The following is a 20,599-nucleotide window of genomic DNA, read 5'->3' as shown; positions in this document are numbered from 1 at the left end:
CCCCCCCTCTAACGTCACTTCCGTTGCTGCCCCCGCGTGAGCCCGGGCTGAGCAGCCGCGGCTCCCCCCTGGGGTCTGTGCTGGGGGGGGGGCACGTCATTGACCCCCCCGTGCCCGGCCGGGGGGGGCTTTCTCCAGCTGGGACCCGCCCCCCGGGCTCTGCCCGCCCTCGCCCCGGTGAGTGGGAGACCCCGCGGAGGGGGGGGGCAGGAAAGTGACTCTCTGCCCCCGGCACGGCTGGGATTGGGGGGGGGGCAGAGACTGGGGCCCGGCGGGCGGGGTCCCTTGGGGGGTGTTGGGGGGAGAAGCCGGAGTTGCGGGGGTGGGGGTTGAACTGTCTCTGTGCAGCCAGGAAATTCCTGGGGGGGAAGTGGGGGGCGGCGGGGGAGTTAATTGGATCCCCTCCCCCCCCCGGGCACAAATGCCCCCCAGTTTTCCCCTTTTCCCTCTCGGTAGCTCCCACGTGGCTGTAAACTCCCCCCCACCCCCCATTGATCCGCTCTCTGGTCTCCCCTGATCCCCCCCCCCCCGTCTCTCCCTCCTCCTCACATGTCCATTGAAACTCCCCTCCCGTGGGGGGGGCGGGATTTCCCCCTCCCCCCGTTTTATCCGCAGCGATTTGTCCCGGTGTCGGTGGGAAGTTGGAGCCCGGAGCCATCCCCCAACCTGGCTGCCCCGGCGTGGGGGTGGGAGGAGACGCCGGGTCTCTGCCGGGGCGGGGAAGGGAGGGGACGTGTCCCCCATGGGGCTGCCCCCGATCCCGGCTTCCCAGTCCCACTTGATGCCCCCAACTCCCCACCGTTGCCCCCAGCCCCCACCTGCCCCCCACCTGCCCATCCCCCACTGCCGCCCCCTCCCCTCCCCTCCCCTCCCCCAGGGAGCCCTCCAGCTCCCCCCCCCCGCCCCCTCCAGTCAGCCCCTCAGAGGGCTCCCTGCTGCCCAGGTGAACGGGGGCCGGGGGGGGGGGGGACCATCACTTTCTGCTTCTGTATTGGACAGGCTGGATTTTATATCACAAACGGTCCCCCCTTTTCCAGCTAGTTCTTTAATAGCCACATAAAAGCCCCCCCGGTCTTGGCGTTTATCCCATGTTCTCAGTTGCGTAGTTTGTGACACGTTTTCTCTGTACGTCTCAAAGATTCCTCAAAAATACCCTCAACGTTTGCCCCACTTTTACTCTAGTTGTCTACTTCTAATTGAATATGCCCCTGAGAGCTTTCCCTGTCTCTGTAATTATAAATTATGACAAAAATCTCAGATTTACACCTTTTCTCAGATTCCTGAATATGGATCTCAAACGTTTGCCAGTGTTGCCCATTTCCGCTCTATTCATTGACCAAATTGTGGTGGGAAATACACTCAGCTTTCACCTCCTATCAACAACTGATATAAAATTCCTCTGATTTTCCACTTTCCTCTCTATACATATTTAATACACGTCAAAGCCAGAGGCCTCTCCATGTTTGGGGGATCAGTGGTTCCTACCTGGTGACAAGAGAGTTAGCTGGAGAAAAGAAAGGGTTCAGCCGGCACGGGATGAGGAGGTCCCTCTGAGTGCAGCGTGGGTCCAGAAGTATCCCAAACCCCATGACAAAGGGTCTCCGTGAGGGGGGGCTTCCCGCAGTGCAAAGATGTAGCCACCTCTGGTGGATCCACGATGGCTGCTATTGGCTAGTGACAGGGCATGGAAATTTCTTACCTACTTTGCCCCTCCTGCCTTCCCTTCACTTGTTAAAGAAGTGTTCCCCCGGGCTCCCTCTGCCTGTGTGAGTGGCCAGCAGGGGGTGGTGATAACTTTCTACCCGCTTATCAGACACTGTGAGGGAAGATTGTTTGGGGAGATTGAACTAGAGCTGAAGGGGCATTGGGGTAGGGGGAGGCTTCTGGGTGACTGGGCAGGGGGCAGCCTAGTGAGTTTGATGGGTTCTGGGGGGTTTGGGGTTTCGGGGGGTGGTTGTGATGTGCCCAGCCCTAAGGCTATGGGTCCTGGAGGTGGGTATCGCTGGGGGCCTGTTGGCTGCAGACCAGTGGGGGTGGGGGTCTCTTGGGGAGGTGGGGCAGGGGGTTAGACGCTGCCTGGTGCTGTGCCAGGGGCTCTGTCATGCCCAATGCACAGAACTGGGTCGGAGGGGAGTCCCTGGCACTAGGTCAGGGAATGCCAGGCAAGCAGACTGAGGGGTCCCACTGTAAAGCATCAGGGGGTCCCAGGTAAACGGTATGGAAGATCCTGCTCGAGGACAAGTGGGGGTACTAGGCAGGCAGTGGGGGACTGAATTCCCAGTGGGGGTTCCCCTGGGAGGGGTGGTCCCTGGCAGGTAGGGGTTCTCGGTGGGGGGAACCCTTTGGGATTCCCAGCCTGGCAGTGATGGTCTGGTGGGGGTTCCATGGCCGGTGGAGCTCTGAGGGGTATCTGGGGTCCCTGGCTAGGGACTCTGGGGGATAGTCCTGACTTCGGTCTTTCTCCCTGATCAGCTTCTGCCAGAATCCAGGTGGGCAGGGAGAGGGGATGGGAAAAGGAGATAGGAGACAGAGAGACTGAAAGGGGCTGTAGGAGAGAAGAGTTTCGAGAGAGACTTCCAGCTCTCTAATCTGCCCAGACAGCTGCATTACTGCACCGTGGGTAGAATCACTTTCCTGTGGACAAGATCTGGAGTACTGTGTCCAGTTTTGGGCCCCACATTTCAAGAAGGATGTGGATAAATTGGAGAGAGTCCAGCGAAGGGCAACAAAAATGATTAGGGGACTGGAACACATGAGTTATGAGGAGAGGCTGAGGGAGCTGGGATTGTTTAGCCTGCAGAAGAGAAGAATGAGGGGGGATTTGATAGCTGCTTTCAACTACCTGAAAGGGGGTTCCAAAGAGGATGGCTCCAGACTGTTCTCAATGGTAGCAGATGACAGAACGAGGAGTAATGGTCTCAAGTTGCAGTGGGGGAGGTTTAGATTGGATATTAGGAAAAACTTTTTCACTAAGAGGGTGGTGAAACACTGGAATGCGTTACCTAGGGAGGTGGTAGAATCTCCTTCCTTAGAGGTTTTTAAGGTCAGGCTTGACAAAGCCCTGGCTGGGATGATTTAACTGGGAATTGGTCCTGCTTCGAGCAGGGGGTTGGACTAGATGACCTTCTGGGGTCCCTTCCAACCCTGATATTCTATGATTCTAAGATGAGGATCAGTCAGAGGAAAACCCAGTTCCTGACTCCATAGCCCTCCTGCTGGGGTGTGGCTGCCATGGGGTCAGTATCAGAGGGAATCCTTGGAAGTGACTCCTTTGGTTCTGCTTTTTTCTAGCATTGTGTTCAGAGACTTTGTTACGGGATGGGGGGAGAGAGAAGGGAGGTTAAAAATGTGTCTGTGGGCTTAGCCTGGCAGGAGGGGGCATGTCTACACTGTAACAAAGAGAGCAATCATTTTCTCATCATGGCAGAATCTTAGGGTGTCTCTCTGCAGGGAAAGAGCCTGGGGGAATCGTGATGTGGAGGTTTCAGAAGAGCCTTTAGTTAATTTCACAACTGTCCTTCTCACCCGGCCAGGCTGCAGAATGACGTCCATGTTTCGCTCCAGTTCATCCCGTCCTCCCACGGGACAGGGGAGAGAAATGGCTGCAGAGGAGCCAGTTCAGGTAGGGATTATTGGCGGGGTGGCTGGTGGGTCCTGCAGGAGGGAGAGGGACAGCAAATACACCGGAGAGGGGAAGGTTTGCACCGTCTGGTTTGGAGGTTGGAGCGGGGCGGGAAATGCACAGGGTGGAGAAAGGGAGGAGGACAGGGGGTAGCAAACCTGCTGGGGGCTGTTTAATAAGTGGCCTAGATTCTAGGAACAGACCCATGAGGTTCGGAGGTGGAAATGCCCTAATTTGTTGAACAGAAAATAACCCACCTACATGGAGCTGGGAAAACCGACTAGACTCCCAGTGCTGGAGCCTGACCCAACTAACCAGCTGCTGCTGTGAGATATGAAGGGGGCACCCACCAGTCAGGCTAGGGGAGATTCCGCTCCCTTTATATCCAGCTCCTCACAAGGAGGAGGGTGTAGGGAGCTCTTACTGGACCTTGCTAGGGGCTTCATCTCCTATAGTGTGTAGCTAGTAGGTGTGTGATGGATCTCCTGGAGAAGCCAAGGGGCGCTCTCTTCGTCCCTTCAACCTGGATGCTCTGACCAGGGTGGGGGTGGGACTCTGTTGACTGTGATCCACCCAGAGCTCCCATTTGATTGGCTCCTCTCCCCCACGAATAGTGGGGCTGTGAGTGGGGCAGCAGGCACTGAGTGTGGGAATCTTGTTCTTTCAGGGGCCGGTGACCTTCGAGGAGGTAGCTGTGTATTTCACCAGGGAAGAGTGGGCTCTGCTGCACCCCACTCAGAGAGCCCTCTACAGATATGTCATGCAGGAGAACTATGAGAATATGACCTTGCTGGGTAAGGATTCCTGTCCCCACAGTCCTTGGAAGGAGAAATGAAGAGATAAGGTTCACGCCACCCCCACAATGCCACCTCTGCTCTGTCCTGTTTCAGCAGCACCCCAATATGCCAGTGACACACACACGACCAGCGACCCTCCCCTGCTGTAGAACACTTTGGGAACAGAGCACGGGAGCAGAATCGCACAGTGTCTTATATCTCCTGTTTGCACAAGTAAAACGGGGGAGTTAGGTCCAGCATAACGAACAGAAGGTTCCTACTCGTGGCCTTCTCTCAAACCCTGAGCCTACTCTACTCAAACTGAATGTGCTTGGGGTGTAAGAAGCAGGCTGCTGGAGTCAGAGCTGCTGGTCCAGGGTTACTGATCACACAGGCACTCAGGGCGTCCTTGAATGCTGGCTGGGGAATCCAGAGAAGGGAGATCCAGCAGCAGAACATTGAAACTCAGCCAGGATTACAGATGATACAACTCCTCACTGCTCTGGATAGCCCCTCAGCATCTGAAAATGGCCTAGGTTGGTAGTGACATGACTTGAGACCTGGCGAGTCTTCCTCCCCCATCCCCACGTGCAATAGTCACAATCTCTTTTCTCTGCAGACTCCTTGGATTTTTGCGTCCCTCATTCCCAAAGTCACATGACCCCGATTCTTATTTTTCACACGCTGATTTTCCAGGCTAATTAGAGTCTGTTGCTCCTGAATGATAGTTTCTAATTTCCCAGTGTTCTCCACACCCAGGGATTTTCCTACTCCCTCCCATCGCACTGAACTCAGTAGATTCCCTAGCATATAAATCCGGCCAGACTGGGTCAGTCCAAAGGTCCAGCTAGCCCAGTATCCTGTCTTCCGAGAGTGACCAATGCCAGGCGCCCCAGAGGGAATGAACAGAACAAAGAATCATCAAGTGATTCGTCTCCTGTCGCCCATTCCCAGCTTATGGCAAAGAGAGGTTAGGGACGCCATTCCTGGCCAATAGCCATTGGTGGACCTGTCCTCCATGAGTTTATCATGTTCTTTTTTTGAACCCTGTTATGGTCTTGGACATTACAACATCCTCTGGCAAGGAGTTCCACAGGTTGACTGTGTTGTTTGAAGAAATACTTCCTTTTGTTTGTTTTAAATCTGCTGCGTATTAATTTCATTTGGTGATTCCTAGTCCTTGTGTTATGAGGAGTAAACAACACTTCCTTATTTACTTTCTCCACACCAGTCATGATTTTATAGACCTCTCTCATATCCCCCCTTCGTCTCTTTTCCGAGCTGAAAAGTCCCTGTCTTTTTAATCTCTCCTCATACAGAAGCTGTTCCAGACCCTAATCATTTTTTGACCTTTTCTGAACCTCTTCCAATTCCAATGTATCTTTTTTGAAATGGAGCAACCAGATCTGCATGCAATATTCGAGATGTGGGCATACCATGGATTAATATAGAGGCAATATTGTATTTTCTGTCTTATCTATCCCTTTCTGTTTACTTTTTGACTGCCGTGGCACACTGCATGGATATTTTCAGAGAACTATCCACAATAACTCCAAGATCGTCTCTTGAGTGGAAACAACTCATTTAGACCCCTTCATTTTATATGTATAGTTGGGATTATGTTTTCCAATGGGCTGCAGTATGTGCTATCCTGACATCTAGCACTGCTGAGATCCTGCATTCAGTGATATCTCTGCCCTTCCTGTTCCCTTTCTCCACTGAACCCCACAAGCCCATGCTTACTGTTCCCAGCTTCTCATTGTCTCTGGACCTCTCTGTCAGCAAGAAGTATGGAGACTAGCACTTTGTCTGGAGTTTTCGATTTCTGGAACATGGATTTACTTTCTCTGTGTTTTAGGAGACTCTTTGAAATTGAGTGTCTGTGACATTAACCACAGCACAATCCAGACTGTTTAACAGCTGTGTCCCCTCAGTTCCCCAAGCTGGGTTGCCTTTTACTCTGCTTTACTGTGAGAACAGCCACTCCTGGGCAGTTACACATTCTCCAGCATGTAACTCGCTCCCAGCTACACAGTATTGAGCGCTGCTAGTCAGCCACTCACAAATTACAGTGCACCACAGGAGAACCCCAGAAAATTCTCTGGTCCCAGACTTTCCCCCAGAAATGTGCATTTTGCACTGTCCAGCACACTACTGAACAACACAAGCTCATATGAAGTCTGTCATTTCATCAGTGGAAAATGACACGTGCCAGCCTTCTTATCCCAAATGGATTTTCCAACACACTTTAATGCAAACACTCTGGTTTGATAAAACAAAAAACCAAGATTGTTAACTACTGGCAAAAAAACATATTAATTGACTACGTGTAATGAGGTATAAAAGTCAGAATTGTTTACAAAAGAAATGCAAGATAAAACACAAACTAATGTCTAAGTTAACAAGCTAAAATGGATACAAAGCAAATGTTTCTCTTGCCATATGCTGAGACAGGCTGGCTTTCCTTTCAGCCAGGGCTCCCTCTAACCAACCCCTGCTGCCAAGTTCAGTTCTTCGGGAGTTCTCATGGGAAGATAGAGAGTCTCAAGCATTTTCCTCCCCTCTTTTTATAATTCAGTCCTTTGTACTAGAAGCAACTTCAGTTCTCAGCTGAGTCATAATGACAGGCTATCTGTTGTAGATATGAGCTTCAAGTGGTCCCTGTGATGGAATGTAAATGTCTTCTTCACACCTTCCCCCTGCCGAAGAATGGCGATTTGACCAGCTGTTTGCCTTGCTGTCTCTGAGGAACTGGTCTGTGGATGTTCCCCAGAATTGTAACTTTTTCAGTAATATCATGCAGTAAAATCTTAGAACTTTACATACGGTGTTGTTACACATATTTTAACAGGACAATATTCAATAGATTATATGATTTCAAATGATACCTCACAAGCCATACTATGTAAAAAACTGATCATAATTTTGTAGAAGAGTGAACATAGGGGTACAGACTGACGCAGTGTGTGTCTGTGTGTGTTCCCAGCAGATATGTGGGTATTTCAATCCCTCATAAGCAGAGTGTTGGGCATCTTCAGGGACCCAGGGAGCTGGTCCTGGGAATTCACTGGTTTACTAAGTGTGACACTGTATGGAATTGAGAGACACTTTATATTATTATTTTATTATTAATACCAATTTTGATAAAATTGCAATGAATCATGCTAGATATGCCATGTAAGGAACCAGTGAAAATATTATGGTTTTCCAAGTATGATCATTTTGTTTCTGTTTCTATAACCTTTGTATGGTGAGTTACAGATTTGTGGGGAAATCTGTGTTTCCAGACTTGTGCAGTGTTTCTGGGTGACACCCCCCGAACAGACTGGCATCAGCACTGCTGAGCCTCTTCACTGGCCTGTCAAGGGTCATCAGCTGTACAATGAGCCCATGAAAAGAACCAAGGGGATACACCTATTGAGTCAGCAAGACGTGCAGGGGTATGCCTGTGTACTGAGAACTCCAAGGCTTTTCCATGCCATGTGGTGTGAAGCTTGTGTTTGGGACACAGGAAGTACAAGCCACAAGGCAAAGGGAATAGAAAGGGCAGCTGCATCATCTCCATTTTCTCTTCAATCCCTCTTCCTACCTCTGGAGCAACTTCTCTACAAACTGAAGCCTTGAACAAAGGACTGAATGACCCATCCAAGCTGTGGATGTGTTCCAGACGAGAATCGATATACAGGTTCCGAAATCTGTATTTGACTGCATTCCCATTTAACGTCTGTCTGTCTTTGTTAGATGCTAAAGGATAGGTTGGCAGTGTGGTATTTTGTGTAAGATCCAAAGCTATAGTGACCTGGTAAAGTAGCTGACCCTTTCATGTCAGAAGAACATTTTGTTTGTGAGCAGCGTTTTTAAATAACCTCTCACTGTACTGGACCTAGGTGGCAATTGGGAGTCAGAACTGGAATGCAATAAAGGGGGCTGTGTGATTTCTTTTTTCAGCTTCTCGATAACCAGTGTGGGTGATCAGTAGGACAGTTTGTGACTGGTCCGTGATTTTAACTTCAGTGTTAACCACCAGTTTTGGGAGCATCTGCTCTCCCTTTTTCAGCCTGCCCTTACCTTGGCATTTTCAGTGAGGACTGCCCCAGGCACACCAGCTCACACTAAGCACTGAAGTTAAATTAATAGAATGTCTCTGACCAAGTCTTATCAAATCAACTGAACTCCTTTTTTTCTTTCATCTGAGCAGGGTTTCCAGTTCCCCAGCTTGCTGTGGAACAAGGGGAAGAGCCATGGGTCCCAGACCTCAAGCGTTCAGAGGAAAGAGAGAGCCTGAGAGCTCCTTGCACAGGTGAGTAAACATTAAACCAACTCAGAATCTGTAAGTGCCTGAAGGAAACATTTGGGATGCCCTACGAAGCCCTTGGGAGCTCTCTTGGTTCATTATTGTCCCTAGCATACAGCTCATGGCTTCCTATAGATCCTAGCAGACACGAGGCAGTAGCTTCCTCCCTTCCCTCTGAATTTGGATGGGATGTGAAGGTTGAATTGATCCCCCTCCTCTCTCCTATTTGGGGGAAGAGTTTGGGGGAGTTCAGTTCCTGTTTTTATTTGACCTCTCTATTAGACCAAACCAAAACAAGTGGTCATCCCCTTTCCATCTCCGTTTGTGGTTTCTGTCTCTATCACAGCAGGTGATGCAATGGTATGTGAGAAAGAGGAGCAGAATTCTCAGCAGGAAAATGTTGAGCAAGTGGATAAACACAGAGAATTATCACAAAGATGGAAAAGCAATGTGTCCAGGAGTCATGAGCGGGGAAAATCCTGTGAGATTCAGCACAGACCAGAAGCTGAGCAGGGAAACCAGCCAGGGGAGAAAGTGGGTAAATTTATTTCCTGTTGGGGAACTCAGAAGGGCCTGAAGGAAACCACAACACAGCAGGAAACCCTCAGGAGAAAGAGAAGAAATACATGCACTGAGTGTGGAAAAAACTTCACTCACAACTCAGACCTTTCTGTTCATCAGAGAACCCACACAGGAGAGAGGCCCTATGAATGCAGGGAGTGTGGGAAAAGCTTCACGAGCAGCTCAGCCCGTTCTAAACATCGGAGAATCCACACAGGGGAGAGGCCCTACGGATGCCGTGAGTGTGGGAAAAGCTTCAGTCAAAGCTCAGCCCTTTCTGTTCATCAGAGAATCCACACGGGGGAGAGGCCCTACGAATGCCGTGAGTGCGGGAAAACCTTCACGAGCAGCTCAGACCTTTATAGACATCAGAGAATCCACACCGGGGAGAGGCCCTACGGATGCCATGAGTGTGGGGAAAATTTCACTCACAGATCAGCCCTTTCTCAACATCAGAGAATCCACACCGGGGAGAGGCCCTACGGATGCCGTGAGTGTGGGGAAAATTTAAATAGCCTCTCGCACCTTATTAGTCATCGGAGAATCCACAAAGGGGAGAGGCCCTATGAATGCAGCGAGTGCGGGAAAAACTTCATTCACAGATCAGCCCTTTCTGAACATCAGAGAATCCACACCGGGGAGAGGCCCTATGAATGCCCTGAGTGTGGGAAACGCTTCAGTCGCAGCTCACACCTTGTTAGTCATCAGAGAATCCACACGGGCGAGAGGCCCTATGAATGCCGGGAGTGTGGAAAAAATTTCACTCACAGATCAGCCCTTTCTGATCATCAGAGAATCCACACAGGGGAGAGGCCCTACGAATGCACTGAGTGTGGGAAAAGCTTTACTCAAAGATCAGGCCTTTTTCACCATCAGAGAATTCACACAGGAGAGAGGCCTTATGAATGCCGTGAGTGTGGGAAATGCTTCACTCAAAGATCAGGCCTTTCTCAACATCAGAGAATCCACACAGGGGAGAGGCCCTATGAATGCCGTGAGTGTGGGAATACCTTCTCTTGGCACTCAGCCCATGTTAGCCATCAGAGAATCTGCAAGGGAGATCAACACCATAAAAACCTCTAGGGCTTATCAATACGTTTTTTTTCTTTAATACTTTTCCTGATTCCCACATAGTAACTTTTAAAGCTGTGTGAACCGTTTGCAGCAGCGTTATCCCTCAGCTTGTCCAGAGAAGTGGCCCATTTGTAACCCAGGCCCTACAGAAGATCTCTTCTAGCTAAGCCTAGGGTATGGGGAATGCTCCCCTTCATGATGCAGATATTGAGGAAATAGAAGTGGGATTTTTGTTGAATGTATCCTTAGTAGGTGCTAAAACTGTGTATAAAATGAAATCAGTGTTTGGAAATCTAATAGCTGCAGAAAAATCGCTATTTTTGAATAGAAACTACTGCTCTGGTAACTAACGGAGATTCTGATTCAGGCCTGTATCAGTCCCTTGCCTGGAACGGTGCCACCAAATTAAAGAAAAGCTGGGTATGGTTTGAGAAGCCATTCCTCAAGAACACTGATGTTGAATGGTTTTGTAAAGGATTCTACTTCAGAGATGTGCAAATTTTACCCTAACCAAGGCCAAGGATTTGGAAAGAACTGGGGGTGAAAGAGTACCCACTTAATTCTTGGTTTCCACCCCAGTAAAGGAAGCGATGGTGACCAATGACCCAAGGAAAATTGTTTGTGCAACTCCACTTCCTAGTTCAGTGTCACTGATTACAGTTCCAAAGCATGCCAGGGTTAGATTGAGAGCAGTCGTCTTTCACCGTTTGGATCCAAAGAGAGAGTGCTTCATAGGACATTCCTTCCCCTGGGATCCCAAACTGGCTGCGTGATTGGGTAACAGGGACTTTCAGGCTGTAGAAATGATGCTCACCAATGAGGCAACGAATGTGTCAGGCTCCAGTTTCAGACTTCAGGATGCACACGAAGGCTACACAATAAAGCTGATGTTGGCGCAGCCTCACCAATGCAGCTGCACTACGAGTATAGCAGCAAAGAGTCGTGGGGCACATCATAGACTAAGAGGCGTATTGGAGCATATTCTTTAATGGGTTAATACCCACTTCGTCAGATGCACGTAGTCGAAATATCCAGAGGCAGGTATAAATTTGCAAGCAAGAATCAGGCTCGGGAGTCAATCACTGAACTAACCTCGTTATCCCTAGCCTGATTCTTGTTTGCAAATTTATACCTGCCTCTGGAAATTTCCACTACATGCATCTGATGAAGTGGGTATTCACCCACGAAAGCTTATGCTCCAAGACGTCTGTTAGTCTATAAGGTGCCACAGGACTCTTTGTCACGTTTACAGATTCAGACTAACATGGCTACCTCTCCGATATTGACACTGCTATTACAGATGCTCTGAGCCAATGGGAGAGATCTCTCCCGTCAGACTTTATTAGTCCAGCCTCCGCAAGCAGCGGTGGCTATGTTGGAAGGAGAAGCTCTCCCCACTTCCCTAAGTGGGGGTTAGGGTGTGGATTTTTCACACCCCTGAGCAATATAGTTATACGGATAAATGTCTTTAGTGTAGACTATACAGTTTTCTCTTCTGTTTTATGAATTTACATCACTTCTCCTCTACCACCTTCTACTTTGAAAGATTAAAAAGTGTGAAAAGAGGTATTTTTCCTCGTGATGCAAACATTCCCACATAGGAGACCCCTTCCACCAACACACGTGGCAGAAGATCCTGAGATATATGAACTCACGGAAGTGGTTGGGACAAACCAGAACTTGAGCCAAGGTTCAGTTGTTGGCAATGGGGATAAAAGAAAACTAACATATATGACAAGAATTTGTGATCTTTGAATATGTTGTTGTTACCAATGAAAATGAAATGATAGGTGAAGTTATTGGTGAAAGAGTAAGAGACTAATTGTGTGATAATCTGAATTATTTTGGAAAATTGAAAGTTGACTTGTTTTTTGTTTTGTTAGTTTTTACAGGAAATTATGGCAAATCTTGAAAAGTTAATTTGATTTAATTTAGCCACTGTAGCATAAGGAGTTCTGGTAGAAAACCTCACTCCAAAGCTTAGGGTTGGGAGAATATGTGTGAGAAAAAGTGTATGAGAGACTATTGGCCCAATGTAGATTTTAATTTTCTGTATTTCAAATGACACTGATTTTGCTTAATTTCAAAATCAATTTCTATTAAAAGGAAAACTACTCATGGAGACAAGTTGTATAACTTTTTACCCACTTAGACTATAAGGGTCACTGACTTCCCCACTTCTCTGATTTGCAAACAAAAGGCATGACATCTGTCGTAGGATGTGTCCAGCAGGTAGGAAAGCTGCAATTGTCAACCATCACTATAAAGGAAAAGGCTAAAGTCCATAAAGCTTTTCAGCGTAGACCAGCCTTTAGATGGCTATGTTGACATAGTGTAGACAATGTTAGGTTGTCAGAAGACTACTTCCAGTGTTTGAATTGTAGACATAGCCTTAGACAGATTGATCCCCTATGGGAAGCAAGTCATGACATCAATTCCAATTTTGATCCATCTCCATGTATGTGAGAAAAGCTACTCATATGGAGGGGTGAACCAGCTGTCCAGTCGCCTGGTTCCTCAAATGTAGCTATGGCTCTTAGTGCCCATTTGTCCAAAGACTGAGAGAAATGGAGAGTTCCAACCATTGTCATTTTAGTATCTTATTGTTCCTTTCCCTCTTTTTTTGTGCTGGCCTTTCTGTTATATCAGGGTGTGCCTGCATAGTTCAGTGCATGTGTGACAAAAGCTTATTGGTGCCAGTTGGCAAAGGGGTCACCGTTATTCACAAGCAACTCCTGTCTCGGACCTGACAAACTCACCACACCAAATACATTGACTTTATGACTGCAGGAAGCATTGCAGTGAGCTCTCTACTGAAAGCTTGTAAATTATTGTTACCCCTAATCACTGCGAGAGGCGTGTGTGAGTCATACTGAAGGAGCAATAGAAGTACATGGAAAATTATGCCCTTATGGTATTGTCATGAAAGTGAGTCACCCCAGTCATAAGTCTTGGTGGGGACAGCCCATTCAAGTGAGAGGGAATTGTCAGCTGTCACTTGATAACCACTTATGCAATGTATTGCTCCTTTGTCAACCTTTGCACCAACCCCAAAAAACTAAAGGAAAACTATCAAAGACAAACTCTAGACATCAAAACGCTGTGGAAATGAAAAGGACACTATGACTATAAAGAGATCGTCCTTTCTGTGAATAAAGACAAAAGATTGAGTCAGTTTATAACAGGGGGAGAAAAACACTCAGGGTCCATTCACCAAGGAGATCCCTAGCAACCAGTGTTGCATCATCAAAGGCAGGGCCCTGGCTCCTAGGGACTAGCAATCACTGCAATGGACTAAAGTATGAGGTGAGAATCTACTTAGATAGGAAAGGTAACTTAGAAAGTGCAGGTTGCATTTTGTGATTTTGTTGGTAACAGTTGGTTTCCATCACTCACGTTTGTTTCTGTTTAAATCTCCCTCGAATAAATTTCCACGTGTTCGATAACTGAACATGAGTGTGATACAGGAGCAGTGGTCTACAGTAAAACTGGTGACCTGGGATATACCATGGCTTTGAGAACAGAGGATCTGGGATTTCTCTGAGTATCTGGTGATCGGGGCTGGAACCCAGAGAGGGACACAGTTAAGGAACTCAGGGGTTAAGGTGCCTCTAATGTCAACTGACAGGGCTGCTATAGCTCAGACGAGGATCCTTGAGCGGCCAACAGGCTGGGTGAGTTGGGTCACTAACATCTGGCTGCCAAATGCAAAACTCCTTCTTCCTAGTGGCAGGTGCCAACAAGGAGGGTCACAGCCCTCAGCACCCTGAGAAGGGTCACAATGGACATCTATGTTGATCCACACAGGGAAGGCACCCTATAGCATAGTTGTCTGAATCACCATAGCCATAAAACTCTGCCCTGTGAAATCATGGAACATGTGCTCTTCGCTCTGTGAAAGCACAGAAAGAATCCAAGCTCTGAAGGGTAGGGATTGGGTCCAGAGTAACCTAGAGAAATTGGAGGATTGGTCCAAAAGAAATCTTAACAAGGAGAAGTCCAGAGTCCTGCACTTAGGACGGAAAAATCCCATGCACTGCTACACGCTGAGGACCGACGGGCTAAGCGGCACTTCTGCAGAAAAGGACCAGGGGATTACGATGCACGAGAAGCTGGATACAAGTCAACAGTGTGTCCTTGTTGCCAAGAAGGCTAATGGCCTATTGGGCTGCATTAATATGAGTGTTGCCAGCTGCTCGAGGGAGGTGATTATTCCAGGGGTGGCCAACCTGTGGCTCTGGAGACACATGCGGCTCCTTGACTCCGGGGCTGGACCTACGGGCACCAACTTCCCAATGTGCCGGAGGGTGCTCGCTGCTCAGCCCCTCGCTCTGCCACAGAGCCTGCCCCGACTCCGTCCCTTCCCACCCCCTCCCCTGATCGTTCCCCTCTTTGGCACTGGGTGAGGCCATATCTGGAGTCCTACATCCAGTTTTGCCCCCCACCCCCACTACAGAAAGGATGTGGACAAATTGGGGAGAGTGCAGCAGAGGGCAACGGAAATCATGAGGGAGCTGGAACGCATGATTTATGAGGAGAGGCTGAGGGAACTTGTTCAGTCTGCAGAAGAGAAGAGTGAGGGGGGATTTGATAGCTGCTTACAACTACCTGAAGGGGGTTCCAAAGAGGAAGGAGCTCAGCTATTCTCAGTGGTGGCAGATGACAGAACAAGGAGTAAGGGTCTCAAGTTGCAGTGGGGGAGGTCTAGGTTGGATATTAGGAAAAACTATTTCACTAGGAGGGTGGTGAAGCACTGGAATGGGTTCCCTAGAGAGGTGGTGGAATCTCCATCCTTAGAGGTTTTTAAGGCCCGTCTTGACAGAGCTTTGGCTGGGATGATTTAGTGGGTGTTGGTCCTGCTTTGAGCAGGGGGTTGGACTAGATGTCCTCCTGAGGTCTCTTCCAACCCTAATCTTCTATGATTCTACTATTTAGGAAACGTGGGGCTTTTCATTCCGTAGTCTCTGGCACCATCGTGTGCCCATTTCATTTTACTCCTTTCAATTAAAAGCTTTATTTGGCAACAAAATATTCTGTCCCTGGGGAGGACCCAGGAGCGGAGGCTGCTGTGATGGGTTGGATCATAGAAACCCCCTTGGGAACTGCCAACTGATGTGCCAAGATTACTTCTGCCCCTGCTTTTCTGCCCTGGCAGCGTGGGACTTCAGTACCCTGCCCAGTTTGAGCCAGACCCGCTAGCCTGCCGCAAACCCAGACCCAGGTGTGAACCACGTCCCCTAACAGCTGTAGGCTCAATTGAAAACAGGTTAAGAAGTGTTCCTGTCTTTGACACTCACCAGATGCTCAACTCCCAATGGGCTCCAAGCCCTAAATAAATCCGTTTTACCCTGTATAAAGCTTTTACAGGTCAAACTTATAGATTGTTCGCACTCGATAACAGTGATAGAGAGATATGCACAGCTGTTTGCCCCCCTAGGTACTAATACATACTGTGGGTTAATTATTAAGTAAAAAGTGATTTTATTAAATACAGAAAGTAGGATTTAAGTGCTTCCAACAGACAGAACCAAGTGAATTACCAAATAAAATAAAATAAAACACGCAAATCTATCTCTGAGACAGTAATAAAACTAAATACAGGTAAAACCTCACCCTCAGAGATGTTTCAGTCATAGACGCCAATTTTCCCCGGTGCCGGTGGGTGCTCGCGCCCCTCTGGCCCCGCCCCAACTCCGCCCCTTCCCCAAATCCCCGCCACAGCCCCTCCTCCCCCCTCCCTCCCAGCCGCACGAAACAGCTGTTTCACAGCACAAGTGCTGGGACCTAGGGAGAAAAAGCAGGCATGCAGTGCACTCAGGGGAGGAGGAGGTGAGCTGGGCGGGGGTGTGGGGAGCTGCCGGTGGGATTTTTCCCCGTGCCCCGGAGCACCCACGGAGTCGGTGCCTATGGTTTCAATAAGCTTCCTTTTACAGACGAGTCTCCTAGTCTGGGCGGATGGGACCTTTCCCCCAGGGCTCAAAGATTCACCCCTTCTCCTTTATCATTGACGATTATCCGCAGAAGCAGAGGCGTTGGGATTCTCAATTGTACCAAGGTGATTGAGGAGCACTAACCCTACTGGTCTTGATGGAACTGGTGCTTGCCTATGACTGTGAGCAGGATTCAAAGCTGTGCAGGGAAATCTCCATGGGTTTTCAGGCCAACAGTTTAACCACTTGTCCGACAGCAAGAGATAAGCAAAGCCTCGGGGTAAAAGAAACACCCCAGCCCCTGTTCTAAGTGACCACGACAAGACTGGGGGTTGAACCCCTCAGGAATCCTGGGCCCAGCCTTGTCAGGGTTATGAGGACTCTGCCACAAATGAGAGTAGAAAGAGAGTCCTTGAGGTCAGGCAGGCCTCTGGGTAAGGGGGTGGGAATGAGGACTCAGATCCTTTTCCTAGCCAATTCCACTGGGGTAGTGTATAAGCCAGGAAAGTTCATCACAATAGCGGGATCATACCCCCCTTGAGACTTGCATTCTGTACTTATTACTTCACCGCAGCTGCTCCCTCTCACCCGTTGGCTTTCTCAGCACCTGGCCCCACAGCGCTTCCTGCCACTCGGAGACTGCACTGTCTGGGCCTGCTCCTGTGGACGTGAGCCCACCTCCAGATTTCTAAGGACTCAGCAGGAGAAAGGGGCCTTTCCAGGAAACTGCCACTGCTTCTGGGAATCCGTGTGTGGCGCTGGACACCACCAGCAATCATTTGGCTCCTGGCACACAAGGCAACTTAAAAGCTCACTGAATGCATCCGATGAAGTGGGCTGTAGCTCACGAAAGCTCATGCTCAAATAAATTGGTTAGTCTCTAAGGTGCCACAAGTCCTCCTTTTCTTACTGCCCGGACAGGGGCTTGAATTCTTGACCTTCAGAGCTTGATGTTCCTGCCACGACAAGAGCAAGCAGGCAGGCAAAAGAGAGGCAAAAAAAGTCCCAGGAACCCTTCCTCTTTTTCTCCACGGCCTCTGCCTATCAGCAGGATTCCTCCTCCTCCCTCCTGGGCCTCAGGGCAAATAAATCTACTCACCTACACAGCCAGTCCATCCACTGCACCTTAATTTCCCATGTTGATGCCTCCCTGCCAAAGTCCTGCCCCTGGGTCCATAGAATTAAGTCTCAAATCTCACTGGGAACTCTACTTCTTGTGCCTGGAGACTCTCGGCCCCCTCAGTAGATGACCTGAGAAACACAGTGTCCATCTTTTCTAAAGAAGTGCTTGAAAAGGTTTTTCTTCTGTGACCGCATGGCCTAAAGGATAAGGCGTCTGACTTCAGATCGGATGATTGAAAGGTTGAGTCCCTTTGCATCTCTGCTTGTGTAGTTTTCCCTTTTTGCTGGAAGTTCTGCTTTCTTCAGGGCTGGAACCTCTTCTTGGCCAATGCTCTGGCTGCAGCTAGAGCCCTGGGAAGGAGTTGTGCCCTGGAAAGGAGTTGTGGGTAGGGCATCACAAAGGCTAGGGTGTGAGCCCTATGTGCTTCCAGGCTAGCCTTTGCCACTTCTGATTTGCCAAAGAAATTGGGTGGATGCCCGGGTTAGTGTGTGGAGTGTAGTTTCCCTTTTCCAAACGTGCGCCTGTCCCCATGCGTGAGGGAGCTTGCTCAATAGCACCTTTGGAGCCTGTTTCTCCGCATCTCACCAGCTGCAGAAAAGCCTCTTGGGGAAAAAGTCTCCTGCCCCACTGCAAACGTGAGCACCTTGCATGGGAACGGTAAGAGGCCCCACCAGGGGGGCTGGCCCTGCTTTCGTATCGCCTTCTGATTTGGGCCACAGAGCATCAGCAGCTGCCCCACATGATGGTCTGCCGGTGGCCTTCAGCGGTTGTTTGGCAGGGCAGGGAGCAGGCTGGCCGGGAGTCTTTGTGGCCATCAGCTGGCCATGCATAGGCACGGTCCTCCCCACCTCTTGCCCCTCCCTTGATTGCTCTGTGGCTTTTAAGCCTTCTTTTGGAGTGGTCAGCAGCAGCTGCCTCTGCTCTAGGTGCCCAGCGGAGGAAAGGTGTGCTGGGCTCCAGCCTGGGACTCTTCCTCCCACCTGCCTCGCCCTAACTATTAACCCTGGTCCTGGCACACCTTTCTTTAAATGTTCTGCACTTAGGATGGAAGAATCCCATCCACCGCTACAGACTAGGGACCGAATGGCTCGGCAGCAGTTCTGCAGAAAAGGACCTGGGGGTTATAGTGGACGAGAAGCTGGATATGAGTCAACAGTGTGCCCTTGTTGCCAAAAAGGCCAATGGCATTTTGGGATGTATAAGTAGGGGCATTGCCAGCAGATCGAGGGATGTGATCGTTCCCCTCTATTCGACATTGGTGAGGCCTCATCTGGAGTACTGTGTCCAGTTTTGGGCCCCACACGACAAGAAGGATGTGGAAAAATTGGAAAGAGTCCAGCGGAGGGCAACAAAAATGATTAGGGGACTGGAACACATGAGTTATGAGGCGAGGCTGAGGGAACTGGGATTGTTTAGTCTGCGGAAGAGAAGAATGAGGGGGGATTTGATAGCTGCTTTCAACTCCTCAAAGGGGGTTCCAAAGAGGATGGATCTAGACTGTTCTCAGTAGTACCAGATGACAGAATAAGGAGTGATGGTCTCAAGTTGCAGTGGGAGAGATTTAGGTTGGCTATTAGGAAAAACTTTTTCACTAGAAGGGTGGTGAAGCACTGGAATGTGTTACCTAGGGAGGTGGTGGAATCTCCTTCCCTAGAAGTTTTTAAGGTCAGGCTTGACAAAGCCCTGGCTGGGATGATTTAGTCGGGGATCGGTCCTGCTTTGAGCAGGGGGTTGGACTAGATGACCTCCTGAGGTTCCTTCCAACCCTGATCTTCTATGATAAGCCTGGGACTTTTCCACTTGGAAAAAAGTCAGATAAGGGGGGATATGAGAGAGGTCTATAAAATCATGACTGGTGTGGAGAAAGTAAATAAGGAAATGTTATTTATTCTTTCTCATCACACAAGAACTAGGGGTCACCAAATATAATGAATAGGCAGCACATTTAAAACAAACAAAAAGGAAATATTTTTTCACACAATGCACAGTCAATCTATGGAACTCCTTGCTGGAGCATGGTGTGAAGGCCGAGTCTATAACAGGGTTCAAAAAAAGAACTAGAGAAATTCATGGCGGATAGTCCAATCAATGGCTATGAGACAGGATGGGTAGGGATGGTGTCCCTAGCATCTGTTTGCCAGGAGCTGGGAATGGGTGACAGGGGATGGATCACTTGATGATGACCTGTTCTGTTCATTCCCTCTGAAGCACCTGGCTTTGGTCACTATGGGAAGACAGGGTACTGGGCTAGAAGGACTTTTGGTCTGACCCAGTAAGGCAGTTCTTACGTCCTTATGTCCTTATGCTCCTTTCATGTAGATGCCTGGGATTCTGCCTCACAATGTGTCCCTGAGCTCTCAGCCAAATTGCCCCAGATGGGCAAACACGCTGGGCTCCTGAAGCCTCTACCACCCACCTAGTGCCCTATGGCTCATCCCTAACCCTCGATGCTGCTCCTTTCTCGAGAATGTGAAAGGAGCGGAGGCGGTCCAGGAGCCTTCTGGGGACGCAGATCTGAGTCTTTGGGAGGGACAGATGGTCTCAGACGTCAAAGCGCTGTAAACCATGCAGCCACCCCCTAACTCAGGGGCCTGTTCCAGCCCTGAGTCTGGGCTCCTGGGATCCCTCCCACAGAGCAGGGTGCCCACAGATTACAGCCTGAAAATAGACATGTGAAACTAACTCCTGCTCTCCCTGACAGGGGCTTCCCCTAGACCAAATGGCACCCCAGGAAAAATCTTTGGTGCCCCGCTCCCCATATGTTAAATCTTTGAATACCTTATTTTTTATTGCATTTGTAGCTCATTTCATGATTTTGATGCACAATTTGGATGCATGATTTTCTCTGTCATATAAGACGATACATTTGCAGGCTAGGATCCGTAAACCTGGGTTTATTGGTGCCATATATGAGCAAATAAAACAAACTCATTTCCTCTAAGGCCATAGAAACTTTTTAATTTTCACAGTAACTGAAACGTACTAACATCTAGAAATCGAACGGTCATCCACATGGGGTGGACTAATATTAAATAGTGTTAAAGTAAGAGACAGCGTTCGAATGTTAACCCGAGTGCTTTAGTTCAAAGGTCACTTTTCTCGTCTTTGCCCTCGTGAACTGAAATGCAGCATTAGAGAAATCCAAAGACGGGCCAATGGCATTTTCAAGTGCGAAAACAGCAAGCGATGTCGGTCTCTCAGGGGCCACCGGCGATTGAA

The 20,599-nt window shown here is 49.1% G+C and overlaps 2 protein-coding genes across 5 annotated transcripts in view; one reads left to right on the top strand and one right to left on the bottom strand.

Annotated features, from left to right (window-relative positions):
* The window catches only part of LOC140904217 (uncharacterized), an 85,592-nt gene that overhangs the window by 20,134 nt on the left and 44,859 nt on the right, over positions 1 to 20,599 (bottom strand). The gene's annotated exons all lie outside the window — the stretch shown is intronic.
* LOC140904233 (uncharacterized) lies at positions 95 to 10,778 on the top strand. 4 transcript variants are annotated; one of them, XM_073326676.2, is made up of 5 exons: positions 95 to 177; positions 3,534 to 3,622; positions 4,290 to 4,416; positions 8,597 to 8,698; positions 9,039 to 10,778. In XM_073326676.2, exons 2-5 carry the CDS (start codon positions 3,542 to 3,544, stop codon positions 10,334 to 10,336), a joined length of 1,608 nt encoding a protein of 535 aa, XP_073182777.1. In that variant the 5' UTR covers positions 95 to 177; positions 3,534 to 3,541; the 3' UTR covers positions 10,337 to 10,778. The 4 variants fall into 4 exon arrangements, with proteins under 4 accessions (XP_073182777.1, XP_073182780.1, XP_073182778.1 ...); XM_073326679.2 differs by lacking the exons at positions 95 to 177; positions 3,534 to 3,622 and adding an exon at positions 7,660 to 8,083 and having other exon boundaries at positions 4,334 to 4,416; XM_073326677.1 differs by lacking the exons at positions 95 to 177; positions 3,534 to 3,622; positions 4,290 to 4,416 and adding an exon at positions 4,423 to 4,934 and having other exon boundaries at positions 9,042 to 10,778.

The sequence above is a fragment of the Lepidochelys kempii genome, chromosome 28 (assembly GCF_965140285.1).
Source record: "Lepidochelys kempii isolate rLepKem1 chromosome 28, rLepKem1.hap1, whole genome shotgun sequence".
In the NCBI taxonomy this organism is placed as follows: Eukaryota; Metazoa; Chordata; order Testudines; family Cheloniidae; genus Lepidochelys; species Lepidochelys kempii.
This window is presented reverse-complemented; position numbering and strand designations above follow the sequence as displayed.